The 14,965-nt window shown below is 35.5% G+C and overlaps 1 protein-coding gene across 3 annotated transcripts in view; it reads right to left on the bottom strand.

Moving 5' to 3' along the window:
* Positions 1-14,965, bottom strand: part of ASB3 (ankyrin repeat and SOCS box containing 3) — a 101,969-nt gene that overhangs the window by 12,992 nt on the left and 74,012 nt on the right. For all 3 annotated transcript variants that reach the window (XM_081589631.1, XM_081589634.1, XM_081589632.1), the window contains exon 8: positions 4,432-4,689. In XM_081589631.1, coding sequence (XP_081445757.1) covers positions 4,432-4,689 — 258 coding nt within the window. The remainder of the gene's footprint in view (positions 1-4,431; positions 4,690-14,965) is intronic.

The following is a 14,965-nucleotide window of genomic DNA, read 5'->3' as shown; positions in this document are numbered from 1 at the left end:
TGAAATGACTGATTATAGTATGAAAATTATATCCCAAATTTTTAATTCTCTAACATGCAAACTCATATAAGGAAAAACAAACTACAGCACAAACACTCTGGGAAACATTTTACTTATCAAGAAGTTCTCAGTGAAGTCACAATTTATCAGAAAATACTGAGAATAAATGAAATGATAAAATATATTCAAAGGCAAACAATCTCCTTCACTTTCTAGGAACCCACACCAAAGGTTTCTCAGTTATGGTTCCTTATTTCTTTTATAATGGTTTCATTTTTCCACCTTAATGTGCTTTAAGTCTCACTGTGATCAAACATAAAGTCATTTTTATGCAGTTATCTAAACACACACACAATAAATCTGTTTACACAGCTTCAGTTAATATAATGTTGAGTATTTTACCAACGCTGACAGTGCCACTAAAAATGTATTGTTACTGTACTACATTGACCATTACATTGTACAAAGCAGTTGTACAATCATAAACAATTGACAGTTAATCAACTAAATGCACAGATGACATTCACTTTCTATTATTTGTCTACTGCATTGAGGGTGTGAGGGAAACCTAGTCTTGCATTAAAATATTTCAACTCTGTAGCTCATATTGTGACAAGCAATTATTTAGTCAGATACATTTTTAAAGACTATTTAAGACAAGCAATATCTAGGAAAGACATTAATAATTCACATGACAAAGATTAAGTAACAGACTTACATGTGATATAAATAAAATACAACCAAAATCCACTTTAACAGCATATTGGAATTTTTATGGGATAATTTTTTATAACAGTTCTTTGAATGTAAACTGATCAAAGAAAGCAAAACATTCATCACATTCAGCATAAACACTGGCTTTATACATTCAATAAAAGATTAGCAAACAAAAATTTGACCATGTTATGCATTTTTACTGCTAAAGTGAAATTTTCCATTGTGTTTTTTCTAATAAATATAAAGTAACTAAAGTTATTTCTTGAGAGCAAAATACATGCAATTTTTGTTCTCAATTCAAATAGCTGCAAGTTTTAAAATTTACTAAAAATAATATGTAGTTTACTGTTTATTAACTTTTTTCTATCCAAACACATCCAATAAACAAAGCACAAACCCAGTGGCTTATTACCACAAAAAATTCTCAAATGGGAAAGTTTTCACATGAGGGGCAGGAAATCCCATAGAAGAACTAGGGATAGAAGACTATTTTAGGAGTCTTTTAGGAGGATAAAGCTAAATAATTCCCTTTTCTTCCAACAGTCTATGTAGTTGTCCGAGGAGGAAAAGAAAAGAGGATACATTTAATTTTTTCCTTAAATAGGTTATTCCTAATTTAGGAATAGGAAAGAGAAAAGTTGGCTCAGATTCCTCCAGTTTAGGCAAGGGATTCAAGTACCCTTGTCACTCAGATGGTAAAGACTCTGCCTGCAATGCAAGCAACCCAGGAGCAATCCCTGGGTTGGGAAGATCCTCTAGAGAAGGGAATGGATACCCACTCCAGTCTTCTTGACTGGAGAATTTCATGGACAGAGGAGCCTGGTGAGCTACAGTCCATGGGGTTGCAAACAGTCAGACACAACTGAGCGACTAACAAGGTACCTGAAATTAAGTGACAAAATTTCCACAACCCTGGGGATACACAGGACTAAGGCAGAATAGCATAGGGGCAACAAAGACAGACTTGAGTCATACTACTGGACAGCCTGGGTCCAAATCTTAAGCTCTAGCACCAAATAGCTGTGTGAACTTCGGCAAGTATGTCAAACACTCTGTGCCTCAATCCCCTTCTCATAAATTAAGGATAATAGTATCTACTATATTTTATATTAAATGAGTTAATAGTAAAGAATCAATCATAGTAGCTACTGTATATCAGGCAATATTTTAAGTGTTTGTTAAAGAAATACACAAACTGAAAACCAGAATGGAGCATGAAGGTTGAAAGCAATAGGAAGTAAGATGGAGCCAAGTAATTAGCTTCAGTAGTAAAACACAAGGAGTATGGTTGAGAAAAAAGTGGTGCCTTGGGAGTAAGAACAAAATGGAGTCACAGAGGAAAGGGAACACACTCCCAGGACTGCCCACAGTTATCTCTATGAGCTGGATTTACAGTAGCATTTTGGGGAGGGAATGGTGAGAGGCAACTGCTACTAGCTGTCTGAAGCCCAGACACAACAATAAAATCCACTAAGTAAAAAGTTAAAGGTACTTAAATAGCTCTGTAAATAGCTAGATATAGCATTCAATAGTATTTATATCTCAGCAGTGAGTGTGTGTGTATACACACATGTGCACATGTAAAGGGGGTTTGTTAAGACAAGTAAACATACACAAATAACTTTTAAAAATTAGAATTCTCAATTAATTGTCAATCATTTTATATCTCAATAATCAAAAAATACTATAAATTTTTGTGAAAATTTATTGAAATGGTATACAGAGAATTACAACAATGAGTACAGATAACTATGTATTAATCAATCAACTGCTGGAGAAAGAAGTAAATACAATCCGTGACTCAAACCACTGTAAATTATAAACAAAAAGTAAAGTAGAGATTAGAGCATGTATCTAAATTTTGCTTTACTTTTATATTCCTCAAACCACCTATCAGATAGCAGTTTTTCCTCACAAGCCATCAAACTGAAACATTCAGTATCAGAAACACATGATAGTCCTAAACTTAAAATTTTAAATCTCTGCTTAGAGAAAATTGTTGAATTCTATATTATGGTAGACATAATAAAAAGGTGAGATACTGGGATCCTGCCAAATAAAGATCTTTTCTTGACAATTGAGAGAGTCATTTCCTAGGCAAGTTGATAAGTCCAGGGGTCCCCAAGGAGAGAGGGGTCTGGAATTCTCAAGGAGGAAGAAAGGACAAACTTTATTTTCCCTCTACATTCCTTAGGATTATATAACAATAATGTATCCTGCTTGAGGACAGGCTCTGGAAAAAACCTTCTGGCTAATCCTGTTATCTTAAAATGTAAATTATGGGAGTAGGTCTAGCGAGGTCTTTACAACCTACAGCCATTCTTTTGATTCAGTGTAATAACTAATTGGAGAGTATATAACTCCACTGCTAACACTAGCAAGGGGGTACTCGTTCTGCCCCCTTCTGATGTCTATGTCAGAAGCTTTCTCTATCCTTTTTATACTTTATTAAAACTTTATTGCACAAAAGCTCTGAGCGATCAAGCCTCATCTCTGGCCCTGGATTGAATTCTTCTCCTCTGGAGGCCAAGAATCTCAGCGTCTTTTCGTGGTTCAGCAACAACCTTTTGCAATATAGATGGAGAGGCCACCAGGTGGAAGATGGGAGTCACAGAAATGCAAATTAAATTTACAAGTAGGAAGCACCAGTGTTGCCTGCATGAATTCCAGAGAAGACCTCTTTGAAAGCAAAATTTAAATAACAAGATATCAAAGCACTCTTCTGTTGAAATTCAAAATTTCAGTACTTGCCTAAACATTATTTTAGTAAATGGTAGTTCTGAAGCACAAAAATGAAATCTTCCAAATATTTCATTGAAATTTTATAAAACACCTATGTCCTCTACACTCCAGAGACATTTATTCTATTTTCTCACTTGACTCAAATTATCAGAGTTCTCTCACTGCTACCATTATCAATAATTTCTCAGCCCATCTAGACATGTAAGTCCTGCAAAGGCTTGTAGAACAGTTTTTATCCTTTTGCCCTAGAAAAATTCTGACTCAACTTTCATATAATCATTCATAGGCACTGCCCTTCTGAGAAACCACTTGAGGTAAACAGTTGTATCCTCAGCTGCTTCAGAAATCAGTATTTATTGAGAGAGACTAAGTTCAAATAGACAAGATGCTACAGGATAGGAGTATTCAATCTAGTTGACTAAGGGATGCTAGAAATCGCCAAAGCTGCTACAACCATTCTGTTGCAGGCATTTTAAAAGCAGCATGAGGGATGGCCCAAGTAGAAGAAATAGCCCTCCTGAGAGGATTCACTGGCACCAATTCCTTTCTGTTCCCTTCTAGCAGCCTCTGACCTTTTTCTAGGATTCTATCCTTACATTCAGGGCTTCCCAGTGGTTCAGTGGTAAAGAATCTGCCTGCCAAGCAGGAGACACAGGTTTGATCCCTGAGTTGGGAAGATCCCCTGGTGAAAGAAATGGCAACTGGTTCCAGTATTCTTGCCTGAAAAATCCCAAGGACAGGGGGGCTTGGTGGGCTACAGTCCATGGGGTCACAAAAGAGTCAGACACGACTTAGCAATAAACAACAACAATCCTTACATTCAATCTCACTATTAGCAGGTCCCCAATTCCTTCATCCCAACACAGCCATCACAATCAAAACACACACAATAACAACCTCCTCCCAACACAGTGATTTCAAGAAATAGGGGGAAATGAAAAGAGTAAGGTCCACAATAGTAGGATTTCTTACCAGGAACTGCACAGTAGATTCAGTGGGTCAAATCCAGCAAGCAGCAGAGATGGCAACCATTCTTTATATTTTGTTTGTGCTTTAACTGCGTGATTTATAAATTCAGATATATGGTCCCATGGTGTCGATGGGCAACATTTCTTCAAAAAGTAGCGAAATACTGAAAACCTCTCATACTTCAGGCAGTATGCCAAATGAAGTTCATTTAGCTGAGCTCCATATTTCAAAAGAATATTTACAATTCCAAAGAAGTCACAGCTCCACCAGCAAAAAGAAAGGAAGGCAGGGGAAGGAGGGGAGGGGAAGGGAAGAGAAGATTTTCACATTAAAAAAAATTCTTACAAATAGTTAATAGTAGTTATGACTGGAAAATAAGAATAGCAGATGCTCAAGAGGGAGGGGACATATGTATACCTACAGCTAATCCATGTTGATGTATAGCAGAAACCAACACAACATTGTAATTAGATGTACAGCAGAACCCAACACAATATTGTGATTATCCTTCAATTAAAAATAATTTTAAAAAAGAATGGCAGATGTGATAGTGGATGGTTTTACATGTCCAGTGGATTAAGACTAGAAGACATTTAATTTACACCACGTTGTACGGTTTTTAATTTTCAACTATGAACAAGTCATGCCCTTAGAATTTAAAATACTTACCTTCAATAAAATTATCACTGACAAGTAAGACTCTTTTCAAATTGTGATTTTTTTATGCACAATTAATTATCTGTACTACAAAATACTTGCTAAACAAAGTTAATAAACAATGTGATCAGTCAAAAAATACAGGATCAATTTCCCCCTTTCTTTTAAATTTTTAGTGGCAGAAAGCAATCAAATAGAAAGCCTTTTTTATGAACAAAAACTTAACTTACAGCTTTATATTTTTTAAAATTAATCTTTATCAAGTGTTTTACTGAATGAAAGTGTATTATTTTATACCTGCTGAATTGGTTACCTGTTTTAAAAATGATCATCCTGCTAAGTTGAGCTTAAAATGACTAAAAGTAAGTTTAACTCTTTTATGAGAGAGCTAATTGGTAAAATGTGTCAAAAGAGGTATCATAGCAAAGTTATAAAGAGCACAGACTGGAGCCAGACTGCTCAGCCACTTACTAGCTGTGTGACTTTGAGCAAGTTAGCAAGCTACTTAACCATCCAGGCACACGGAACTAGCATTATATAAGTATTTTTAAAATAAAATGATATGCAAAGTAAAATACCATAAATTTAAATATAATAAACATAAATCCTGCGAATTTATCTATGAGACAAAAAGAAACTATATCCTATTTGCACAACTATATTAACCACAGTATTGTCTATAACAGATTTTTTTAAATAAATTAACTGTTTAACAGAGGAAGAGATATGTGCAAAATATGACATAGTCATTAAAAACTAAAATTATGATGGTTATGTGACCACATTTTAAAAACTGTTTATGATATAACTTCAACTTTAACAAAGTTCAATAAACATGTATGTTCACTACACAGACAATTGTGAAAGAAAATATGCAAGAATAAAATAAGTCTCCCTCTGAAACTGGCATTAATGCTATTTTAAATAACAAGAAATAAAAAAATACTTCATTATTTATAGTATTAGAGAATCTAAATAATTAAGAATCATAAAAAGAATACAAAAAACAAATATAAAACATTTAAACCATTGTCATGTGAGACCAACTACTTTGAAGAACTTGAGCCCAAGGTTTCAAAGCAGTTAAACACCATATACATAAATATCACTTATGCAAATTTTTGTAAATCTGTTTTATTTGCTCTCCAATTTGTGCTTCTTTTCTTCAGTTAAAAGATTAAATACTAATTCTCTTTATTATTAATAACATACACAGCAATTAGAAAAGAAAAATCTATAATTCTAAAATTTTCTTTATAAAAATTAATTAACTTTGTTGTCCGTCTGGTATATATTGATATTTGTTCCTGGAAATACCATCATTCTTATCACTGTTCTTGAAAAGAGCCCTGTATATACATTTTCTTTCTTATGGCTATTTTCAGATACAGGAAAGCTAAAAGAATTTATTGCCAACAGTCTTGCACTACAAGAAATGCTAAAGGATATACTTTTTTTTTTTTTTGTATTGGAGTTTAGCCGATTAACAAACAATGCTGTGACAGTTTCGGGTAACAGTGTAGGGACTCAACCATGCATATATATTTGTATCCACTCTTAGAGGATATATATCTGACTGATGGTTTTAAACAGTTATAAGCAATTTCTTTCAACCACTTTGACCTCATTTAACTAGGCTCTCATTATTCTGCCTGCAGTTATTACTGATTCCACTACAGAACAGATGAGCAACACATGCATGGACTGTTCCAACAAACACATAGGAAAAGTGGGAAAAGCTCGAGACACTGCCTCATTACAAATGCAATACACAATTTTCAAGAACACTTAATTTTTAAGACATATATGTTTACATGTACATTTCAGAAACTGGCTGAACTCTTCCCTCAAGCAATGTGAAAGCATCAACGGCCTAACCACAGATGCTTTAGCTCTCAGAGAGGACGACGCATTTTTGCTACAGAATACAAAGGTAAATGAGAGCCCTAAATGCACCCTGTTCAATTAAGTGCCACAGATAGCTAGAGAATCTATTTTCTGTTTAGAAAAAAAAACTATAAAACCAAGAGGCTTTCCTATTCAAGTTTCAAATATAGTATCTAGCCATGTGACTCATGCTAAGAAAAATTTAAGGACAAGGCCATAGGTAAACCAACCATCCATCTCTAAATGTTAGAGGAAGATGTGCACATATAACTCCCCATAATAACAACCTTTATCTATTCTACACCAGGCAATTACGATAAATGCGTTACATGGAAGATTTGCCTTAATATTCACAACCCTAAAAAGTAACTTTTATTACCATCTCCACTCTAGATGCAAAAACTGAAGCTTAATCACAAAACTAGTAATTTGTAAAATTGGAATAATAATAGCAAATCAAAATCCAACAGTGAATATGATAGAGCAAATATCAGAAATATCTCTCCTACATTATAAAAACAAAACATCTCAGGAAATAGTTAAATCAAGAATTATTTTAAGGCTACACCTATGTTTCTTGAAGTATGTTCCATGGAACACTAGTCCCTGCAAATGATCTATGTTAAAAAAGCCTCCATAATTAAAATACTTGAGAGACCCTTTATAATATACACTAGTCCATGTAAGAAAGAAATACAGGATGAATTTAATTTTAAACAGTATGCTAGTTACATTTTTTAAATATATGCTCAAGTATTTTTCTTCAAGCTCCAGATACACTTCAGAGGAAGTACCTTTAGAATTAAAGCAATGGATCCAATCATTAATCAGAAAAAAGCATAATAAAGAGGATATAAAATGCCCCAAAAGTCTGTAAACACAGGAACAATAGTGTATTTATTGTAAAGTTCATCCTATGTTTCCAAATTTTTCAAACTCTGGTAGACTCATCCCTCCTCAGGAATTCATAAAACACACCACCATAAGAAAAATTCTTAGAAGCCCTTCAGGAAACAAATCTAATTACCACTGCTTAATCCTGTGTTTTCCAAACTTAATTAACTAAAGAACCCTTTTTATCCTGTGTATTATCTATTAACAATGTATAGAAAGAGTATTCTACAAAACACAGCTCTAACTCCTTCCAGTGATCATCACACTGCCTTGTACTAGAAGGAATAAGAGCACACTCCTAAAAGGCTTTTATAAACTACCTACTGCTACATTATAAACCCTTTTTCAACAGAACTACCATTTACATGGTCAATAATAAATACAAAATAAAACTGGAGGATCATAAAACTTTTTCAGCATGCCCTGAGCTTCTGTCACATTATACATCTCAAATATACATAATAAGCTCAACCAACTCAAGTAACTTCAGTGCTCTACAATGACCTTGATTATTACATGTCAATGAGCAAGATAAAGGCTTAGATAAAACTTTGGTTAAAATATAAATTACATGGGAATATGTATGTGTTTCTCTTAACACTTAACACAAATTCTCTTTCAAGTCCTGATAGTGAATCAGAAAAACTCTTCAAGTCCTAGAGTAGTCCTTCTTATTTAACACAAATATCATGAACTACTTATGACACATTAAGAGACTTCATATTATATAACAGTGAAAACCATAAGGCACAGAGAAATAGAAGTTTAAAAACCAAAAATGCAATGTCTAAACCTTATTTGGGGGCTTGTACATTTTCCATCATACTGCCCTTTGAAGTTCAAAACTGTGCACAGAAACAGGCTCAGATAAAAAAGAAGCACAGTAAAAGGAAATCCAACATGTTCATAAGGTTTCTTTTAAACAAATGGAAATGGACAAACATCTTAATAACCCAACAAAACCTCCAATCAACTTTTTAGATGAATTATTAAAAGGCCATATAATAAGTTTTACTGAATGGCTTTTAGCTATCAGCTGAAAATAAAATAAAGACATTACATTGTGTCAGATGTATCCATGTGTGATATAATGATAAGAATGGACACAATTATTTTTATAAAATTAACGGGATAACAATGATCAGTACTGATTAGAAAGACAGACATAATCAGGTCAGTTAAGCCAGGAGCCCCTTCTACAGCCATATATAAAAGGCATTAATATTTGTTTAAATTTCCTGTAATTTCTCACCTTCCCATCTCTTTCACCCATTCCAGTTAAAGAAGTTTTTTTCTTATATTATCTCATTTGAGCTGAATTACTCAGCTATGTCCCTGAAAGACTGGCTTCATGTCACTGAAGCTGTTAACTTGTTAGCCCCAAAGGACAAAGAATTCTTTTGTACAGTGGTGGAGGAGACAAGACAACTTTCCATCATGCTTTGGAGTATGAGAAGAGCTAAAGGTCACTGCTTCAAATAGAAGCCTATTCTCTCCAAGGGATACTCAGTAAAAATGTTTCAGAATGCTAATCCTGAGCTAAAAAGTTAAATTGGCTGAATAAAACAAAAAAGAAGGGAAAACTTAAAACCCAGAGCCATTATTTATTATTTATTATCTTCATCACTTTTTGATATTAATTACAGGAAATGGCAACCTACTCCAGTACTCTTGCCTGGAAAATCCCATGGACAGAGGAGCCTGGTAGGCTATAATCCATGGGGTCGCTAAGAGTCTGACACCACTGAGCGACTTCACTTTCACTTTTCACTTTCATGCATTGGAGAAGGAAATGGCAATCCACTCCAGTGTTCTTGCCTGGAGAATCCCAGGGATGGAGGAGCCTGGTGGGCTGCTGTCTATGGGGCCGCACAGAGACAGACATGACTGAAGCGACTTAGCAACAGCAGCAGCAGCACACTACTTGTAAAAGCAGATAACTTCACCATAATGTAACAGGCCAACAGTGCAAAGAGCATCAGAAATGTTAAATTTCTAGATCTCAGAGAAATGCCAGAAAACATACAAATAAGAAAACAAAAGTTTTTGGAAACTATAAGCAAGGTGAAAAGGCAGCCTTCAGAATGGGAGAAAACAATAGCAAATGAAGCAACTGACAAAGAATTAATCTCCAAAATATACAAGCAGTTCATACAACTCAATACCAGAAAAACAAACAACCCAATCAAAAAGTGAGCCAAAGAACTAAACTAACATTTCTCCAAAGAAGACATACAGGTGGCTAATAAACACATGAAAAAATGCTCAAAATCACTCATTATCAGAGAAATGCAAATCAAAATCACAATGAGGTACCATCTCACACTGGTCAGAATGGCTGCCATCAAAAAGTTTACAAACAATAAATGCTGGAGAGGGTGTGGAGAAAAGGGAACCCTCTTATACTGTTGGTGGGAATGCAAACTGATACAGCCACTATGGAGAACAGTGTGGAGATTCCTTAAAAAACTGGAAATAGAATTGCTATATGACCCAGCAATGCACTGCTGGACATACACACCGAGGAAAGCAGAATTGAAAGAGACACAGGTACCCCAATGTTCATTGCAGCACTGTTTACAATAGCTAAGACATGGAATCAACCTAGATGTCCATCGGCAGAAAAATAGGTAAGATACACAAACACAATGGAGTTTACTCAGCCATTAAAAAGAACACATTTGAGTCAGTTCTAATGAAGTGGGTGAAACTGGAGCCTATTACACAGAGTGAAATGAATCAGAAAGAGAAACATCAATACAGTATATTAACACACATATATGGAATTTAGAAAGACGTTAACAACAATCCTATATGCAAGGCACCAAAAGACACACAGATGTAAAGAACAGATTTTTGGACTGTGTGGAAGAAGGCGAGGGTGGGATGATTTGAGAGAATAGCATTGAAATACGTATATCACCACATATAAACTAGATGACTAGTGCAAGTTCAATACATGAAGCAGGTACCCCAAACTGGTGCTCTGGGACAATCAGAGGGATGGGTTGGGGAGGGAGGTGGGAGGGAGGTTCAGTATGGGGGGATACATGTGCACTCATGGCTGATTCATGTCGATGTATGGCAAAAACCACCACAATATTGTAAAGTAATTATCCTCCAATTAAAATAAATTAACTTAAAAAAAAGAAAGATTTTTGACTAATATCTAAAGTCAGGTAAGCGTTGATTAAATGTTTTATACAATGATCTTATACCAAATCAACATTATTATAATAACACACTGTTACTATAAAAATAAAATTTCAAAACTCATACCACAGGCTTCCCTGATGGATCAGTGGTAAAGAAATCTGCCTGCCAATGCAGATGTGGGTTCAATCCCTGGTCCAGGAAGATCCCACATACCATGAAGTAACTAAGCCCACGCACCACAACTATTGAGCTCTAGAGCTTAGGAACTGCAACTACTGAACCCACGTGCCACAACTACTGAAGCCCTGTGCCCTAGAGCCCATGCTCCACAGCAAGAAAAGACACCAAAAGGAGAAGACCACACACCACAAAGAAGAGTAGCCTCGCTTCCTGTAACTATGGAAAAACCCACGCAGCAACGAAAACTCAGCACAGCCAAAATAAAACAAAACAAAACTGGAGATTGATTCAAGATAGCAGAGCACTGAAACTGCAACTAGCTGTTGAACAACTACTGACAGGACACTGGAACCCACCAAAAAAAGATACCCCATGTCCAAAGACAAAGGAGAAACCACAACAAGACACTTCATCCACCAGAGGGCAGACAAAAGAAGCAAGAAAATCCCACAGTCACCAGAATGGAAACCATATCACATAAAGTTAAGCAAAATGAAAAGGCAGAGGATCATGTCCCAGATGAAGGGATATGATAAAAATCTCAGAAAAGCAACTAAATGAAGTAGAGATAAGCAACCTTCCAGAAAAAGAATTCAGAATAATGACAGTGAAGATGATCCAGGATCTTGGAAACAGAATAGAGAAGATGCAAGAAATGTTTACCAAAGACCTAGAAGAACTAACAAACAAACAGAGATGAACAATACTCTGGAAGGAATTAACAGCAGAATAACTGAGGCAGAAGAAAAGATAAGTGACCGGGAAGACAGAATGGTGGAATCACTGCCACAAAACAGAATATTAAAAAAAGGATGAAAAAAAAAAATATGAGGACAACCTAAGAGACCTCTAAGACAACATTAAATGCACCAACATTTGCATTATAGGGTGCCAGGAGGAGAAGAGAGAGAGAGGATCTGAGAAAATATTTGAAGAGATAATAGCTGAAAACTTCCCTAATCAGGGAAAGGAAATAGTCAACCATGTCCAGGAAGCACAGAGAGTCCCAGGCAGAATAAACCCAAGGAGGAACACACCAAGACACATAGTAATCAAACTGGTGAAAATTAAAGACAAAAATATTAAAAGCAACAAGGGACAAACAACAAAATAACATATAAGGGAACTCCCATAGGTTATCAGCTGATTTCTCAACAGAAACTCTACAAGCCAGTAGGGAATGGCATGATATATTTTAAAGTGATGAGGGAAGAACCTGCAACCAAGAATATTCTACCCAGCAAGACTCTAGTTTAGATTTGATGGAAAAATCAAAAGCTTTACAAACAAGCAAAAGTTAAGAGAATTCAGCACCACCAAACCAGCTTTACAACAAATGCTAAAGGAACTCCTCTAGGCAGGATACACAAAAGGAGGAAAAGATCTACACAAAATAAACTTAAAACAAATTAGAAAACTGTAATAGGATCATGCTGCTGCTGCTGCTAAGTCGCGTCAGTCGTGTCTGACTCTGTGTGACCCCATAGACGGCAGCCCACCAGGCGCCGTCCCTGGGATTCTCCAGGTAAGGACACTGGAGTGGGTTGCCACAACTGCCTTCTCCGCTCTTAGCCTTAGTCTCTTGGGAAATGTTTCGCTTTCAATTAAATTCCCCACTGGGTAGGTAAATAATGGCAAAGATGTTTCAAAATTAAGTCTACTGCCATGGCCCTGGCAAACAATTAAAAAGTAAACTATAAAGACTGAGAGAATGTACGCTCATCAAAGAGATATTCTGATGTTTTGGCTTTTTCCCTATGGACTAACAAATAGCATTTTCCAGTGAGTTTTCTTACTGAAAACCTACCTTACTAATTAAAAATACATTTGGTTCAATTATAAGTTCCCACATGGAAGAAAATACATGACAAGTCCTTTTAAAGTCACTAAAAAAGATTTCAGTTATGATACACAGGGCCACTTCACATAGCAACATTGCCAAGAATAGCAAAAACCAAAGTCTAAATAGCTCATGTCTGTGACCAAAAACCACCATAAACCACACTGTTACTTCTTTAAGTTTCCAACAGTTTGATTATTTTGTAAGCATGCTTTTCTTTGAGATTCTCCTATTTTGGTTTACTTAGCTTCTTAAATCTATAAACTTGTGTCCTTATCTAATGTTGGGATGTGTTTGTCCGTTATCGGTCACAATCTCCTCCTCTCTTCTGGATCCTAATGACATGAATGTCAACACTGATGATATTGTCCCTCAGGTCCCTGAGGCTCTGTTCTTTTCTGTCCCCTCAATCTTCTTTTTCTCTGTTCTTCTGTTTCGATAATTTATATTGGTCTATCTGCAAGGTAACTGACTCTTTCTTCTATCAATTCCATTCCACTATGAAGCTCATACAGTTAATGAAAAGTTTTTCATTTCAGATGTTACACTTTTCAGTTTTTATTAAAAAGTCCATTTGGTTCTAATTTTCACTTCTAAGCTGAAAATATCTCCCTTTCCATTTATTACAAGCGTGTTTACCTCATTACAACAGTTGTTTACAATTATTTGATATTTCCAACATCTACATCATCTCAGGGTTGACACGTGTTAATTGTCTTTTCCCTCTAAAATTGGTCATATTTTTCTGGTTCTGTCAAGTAATTTTAGATTGCATCCTGGATATTATGAATAGTAATGCTGTGTGCAGACTCTGGGCCCTGGGTCCTGCTATAATTCTTTGACCATAATACTGATTGTGTTTGTTTGTTTTAGCAGGCATGTAACCTAGTTAGGTTTAGGCTACAATTTCTTTTTCACCGCTACAGATAGTTATTCCAATGTGAATTCAGTTCTCAAGCCTTTGCTATGTTGCTTTGAGTCTGGCCCCATGAAATGTGCCACTCGGGCCTGAGACTTGGGCGATAGTTCAAATCTTGTTGTCAATAATTTCTGTCCTGTGCATTTAAAGGTTGGATGGGCTCTGGGCATATGTAGGTTTGTACACAGAATTAAGAAAACCTTTTCTCCAGCTCTCTTTCTCCAGGATTTCCCTCTTACCCTGTCCCACAGGGTTCTATTCTACCCAATTCCTCAGGCCAGAAAAACATTCATTTTAAGGTATTTTGGTGTTAACAGAAGCACTGTTATGGTTTAAGATGTTTAATTCAAGCTACACGTATAAGATGATGAGCTATGAGCTAAGCTGCTGTGACAGAAGAACCAAAAATATCATTCCTCCAAAAGGTAAGATGAAGGCTAAAACAGATTATTGATATGCTGGACACACAGACATACAACTATACAAAACGATTATGTTCTTATCAAATAAAAAAATGTTCAATTCTGATCTAATAATAAAAAAAATGGAGACATATATATAATGACAACTGAATCAACTAAAGTCAACAGTACAGCACTAGGGAGGCAAACTAAAGTAACTAGGCTTCCTGTTTAGAAAGATAAAACCAAAGAAACTACACAGTGAACTATGAAATCATGAAAGTTATGCACAGAGTGGATCCCAGATACTCAGATTAACCAAAACTCCAATACTCAGAGTACAGTGTGTACCTAGAAGCTTAAGTTTAGAACAAATAAAAAGGAACTACTATTTTACACAGCAAATATTAAGAGATGGTAGAGAATGAAAGCTTAGCAAATAAATTCTTGATAAATTTTTAAGTCATAGCTAGCAATCCATAATGGTGAATTCAGGAAAGCCAATGAAATTTGAGATTAGCCCGCAAATCTCTTTTGCATCATTAAAAATAACAGTGTCTAGCTGCACAACTTATTTCATTATTGGTTGGACCATAGATTTTA

This window comes from Giraffa tippelskirchi, chromosome 4, assembly GCF_054371585.1.
Source record: "Giraffa tippelskirchi isolate mGirTip1 chromosome 4, T2T-mGirTip1v1.2.pri, whole genome shotgun sequence".
Lineage (NCBI taxonomy): Eukaryota > Metazoa > Chordata > Mammalia > Artiodactyla > Giraffidae > Giraffa > Giraffa tippelskirchi.
Note: the sequence above shows the minus strand (reverse complement) of the source record. Positions and strands in the feature narration are given on the sequence as shown.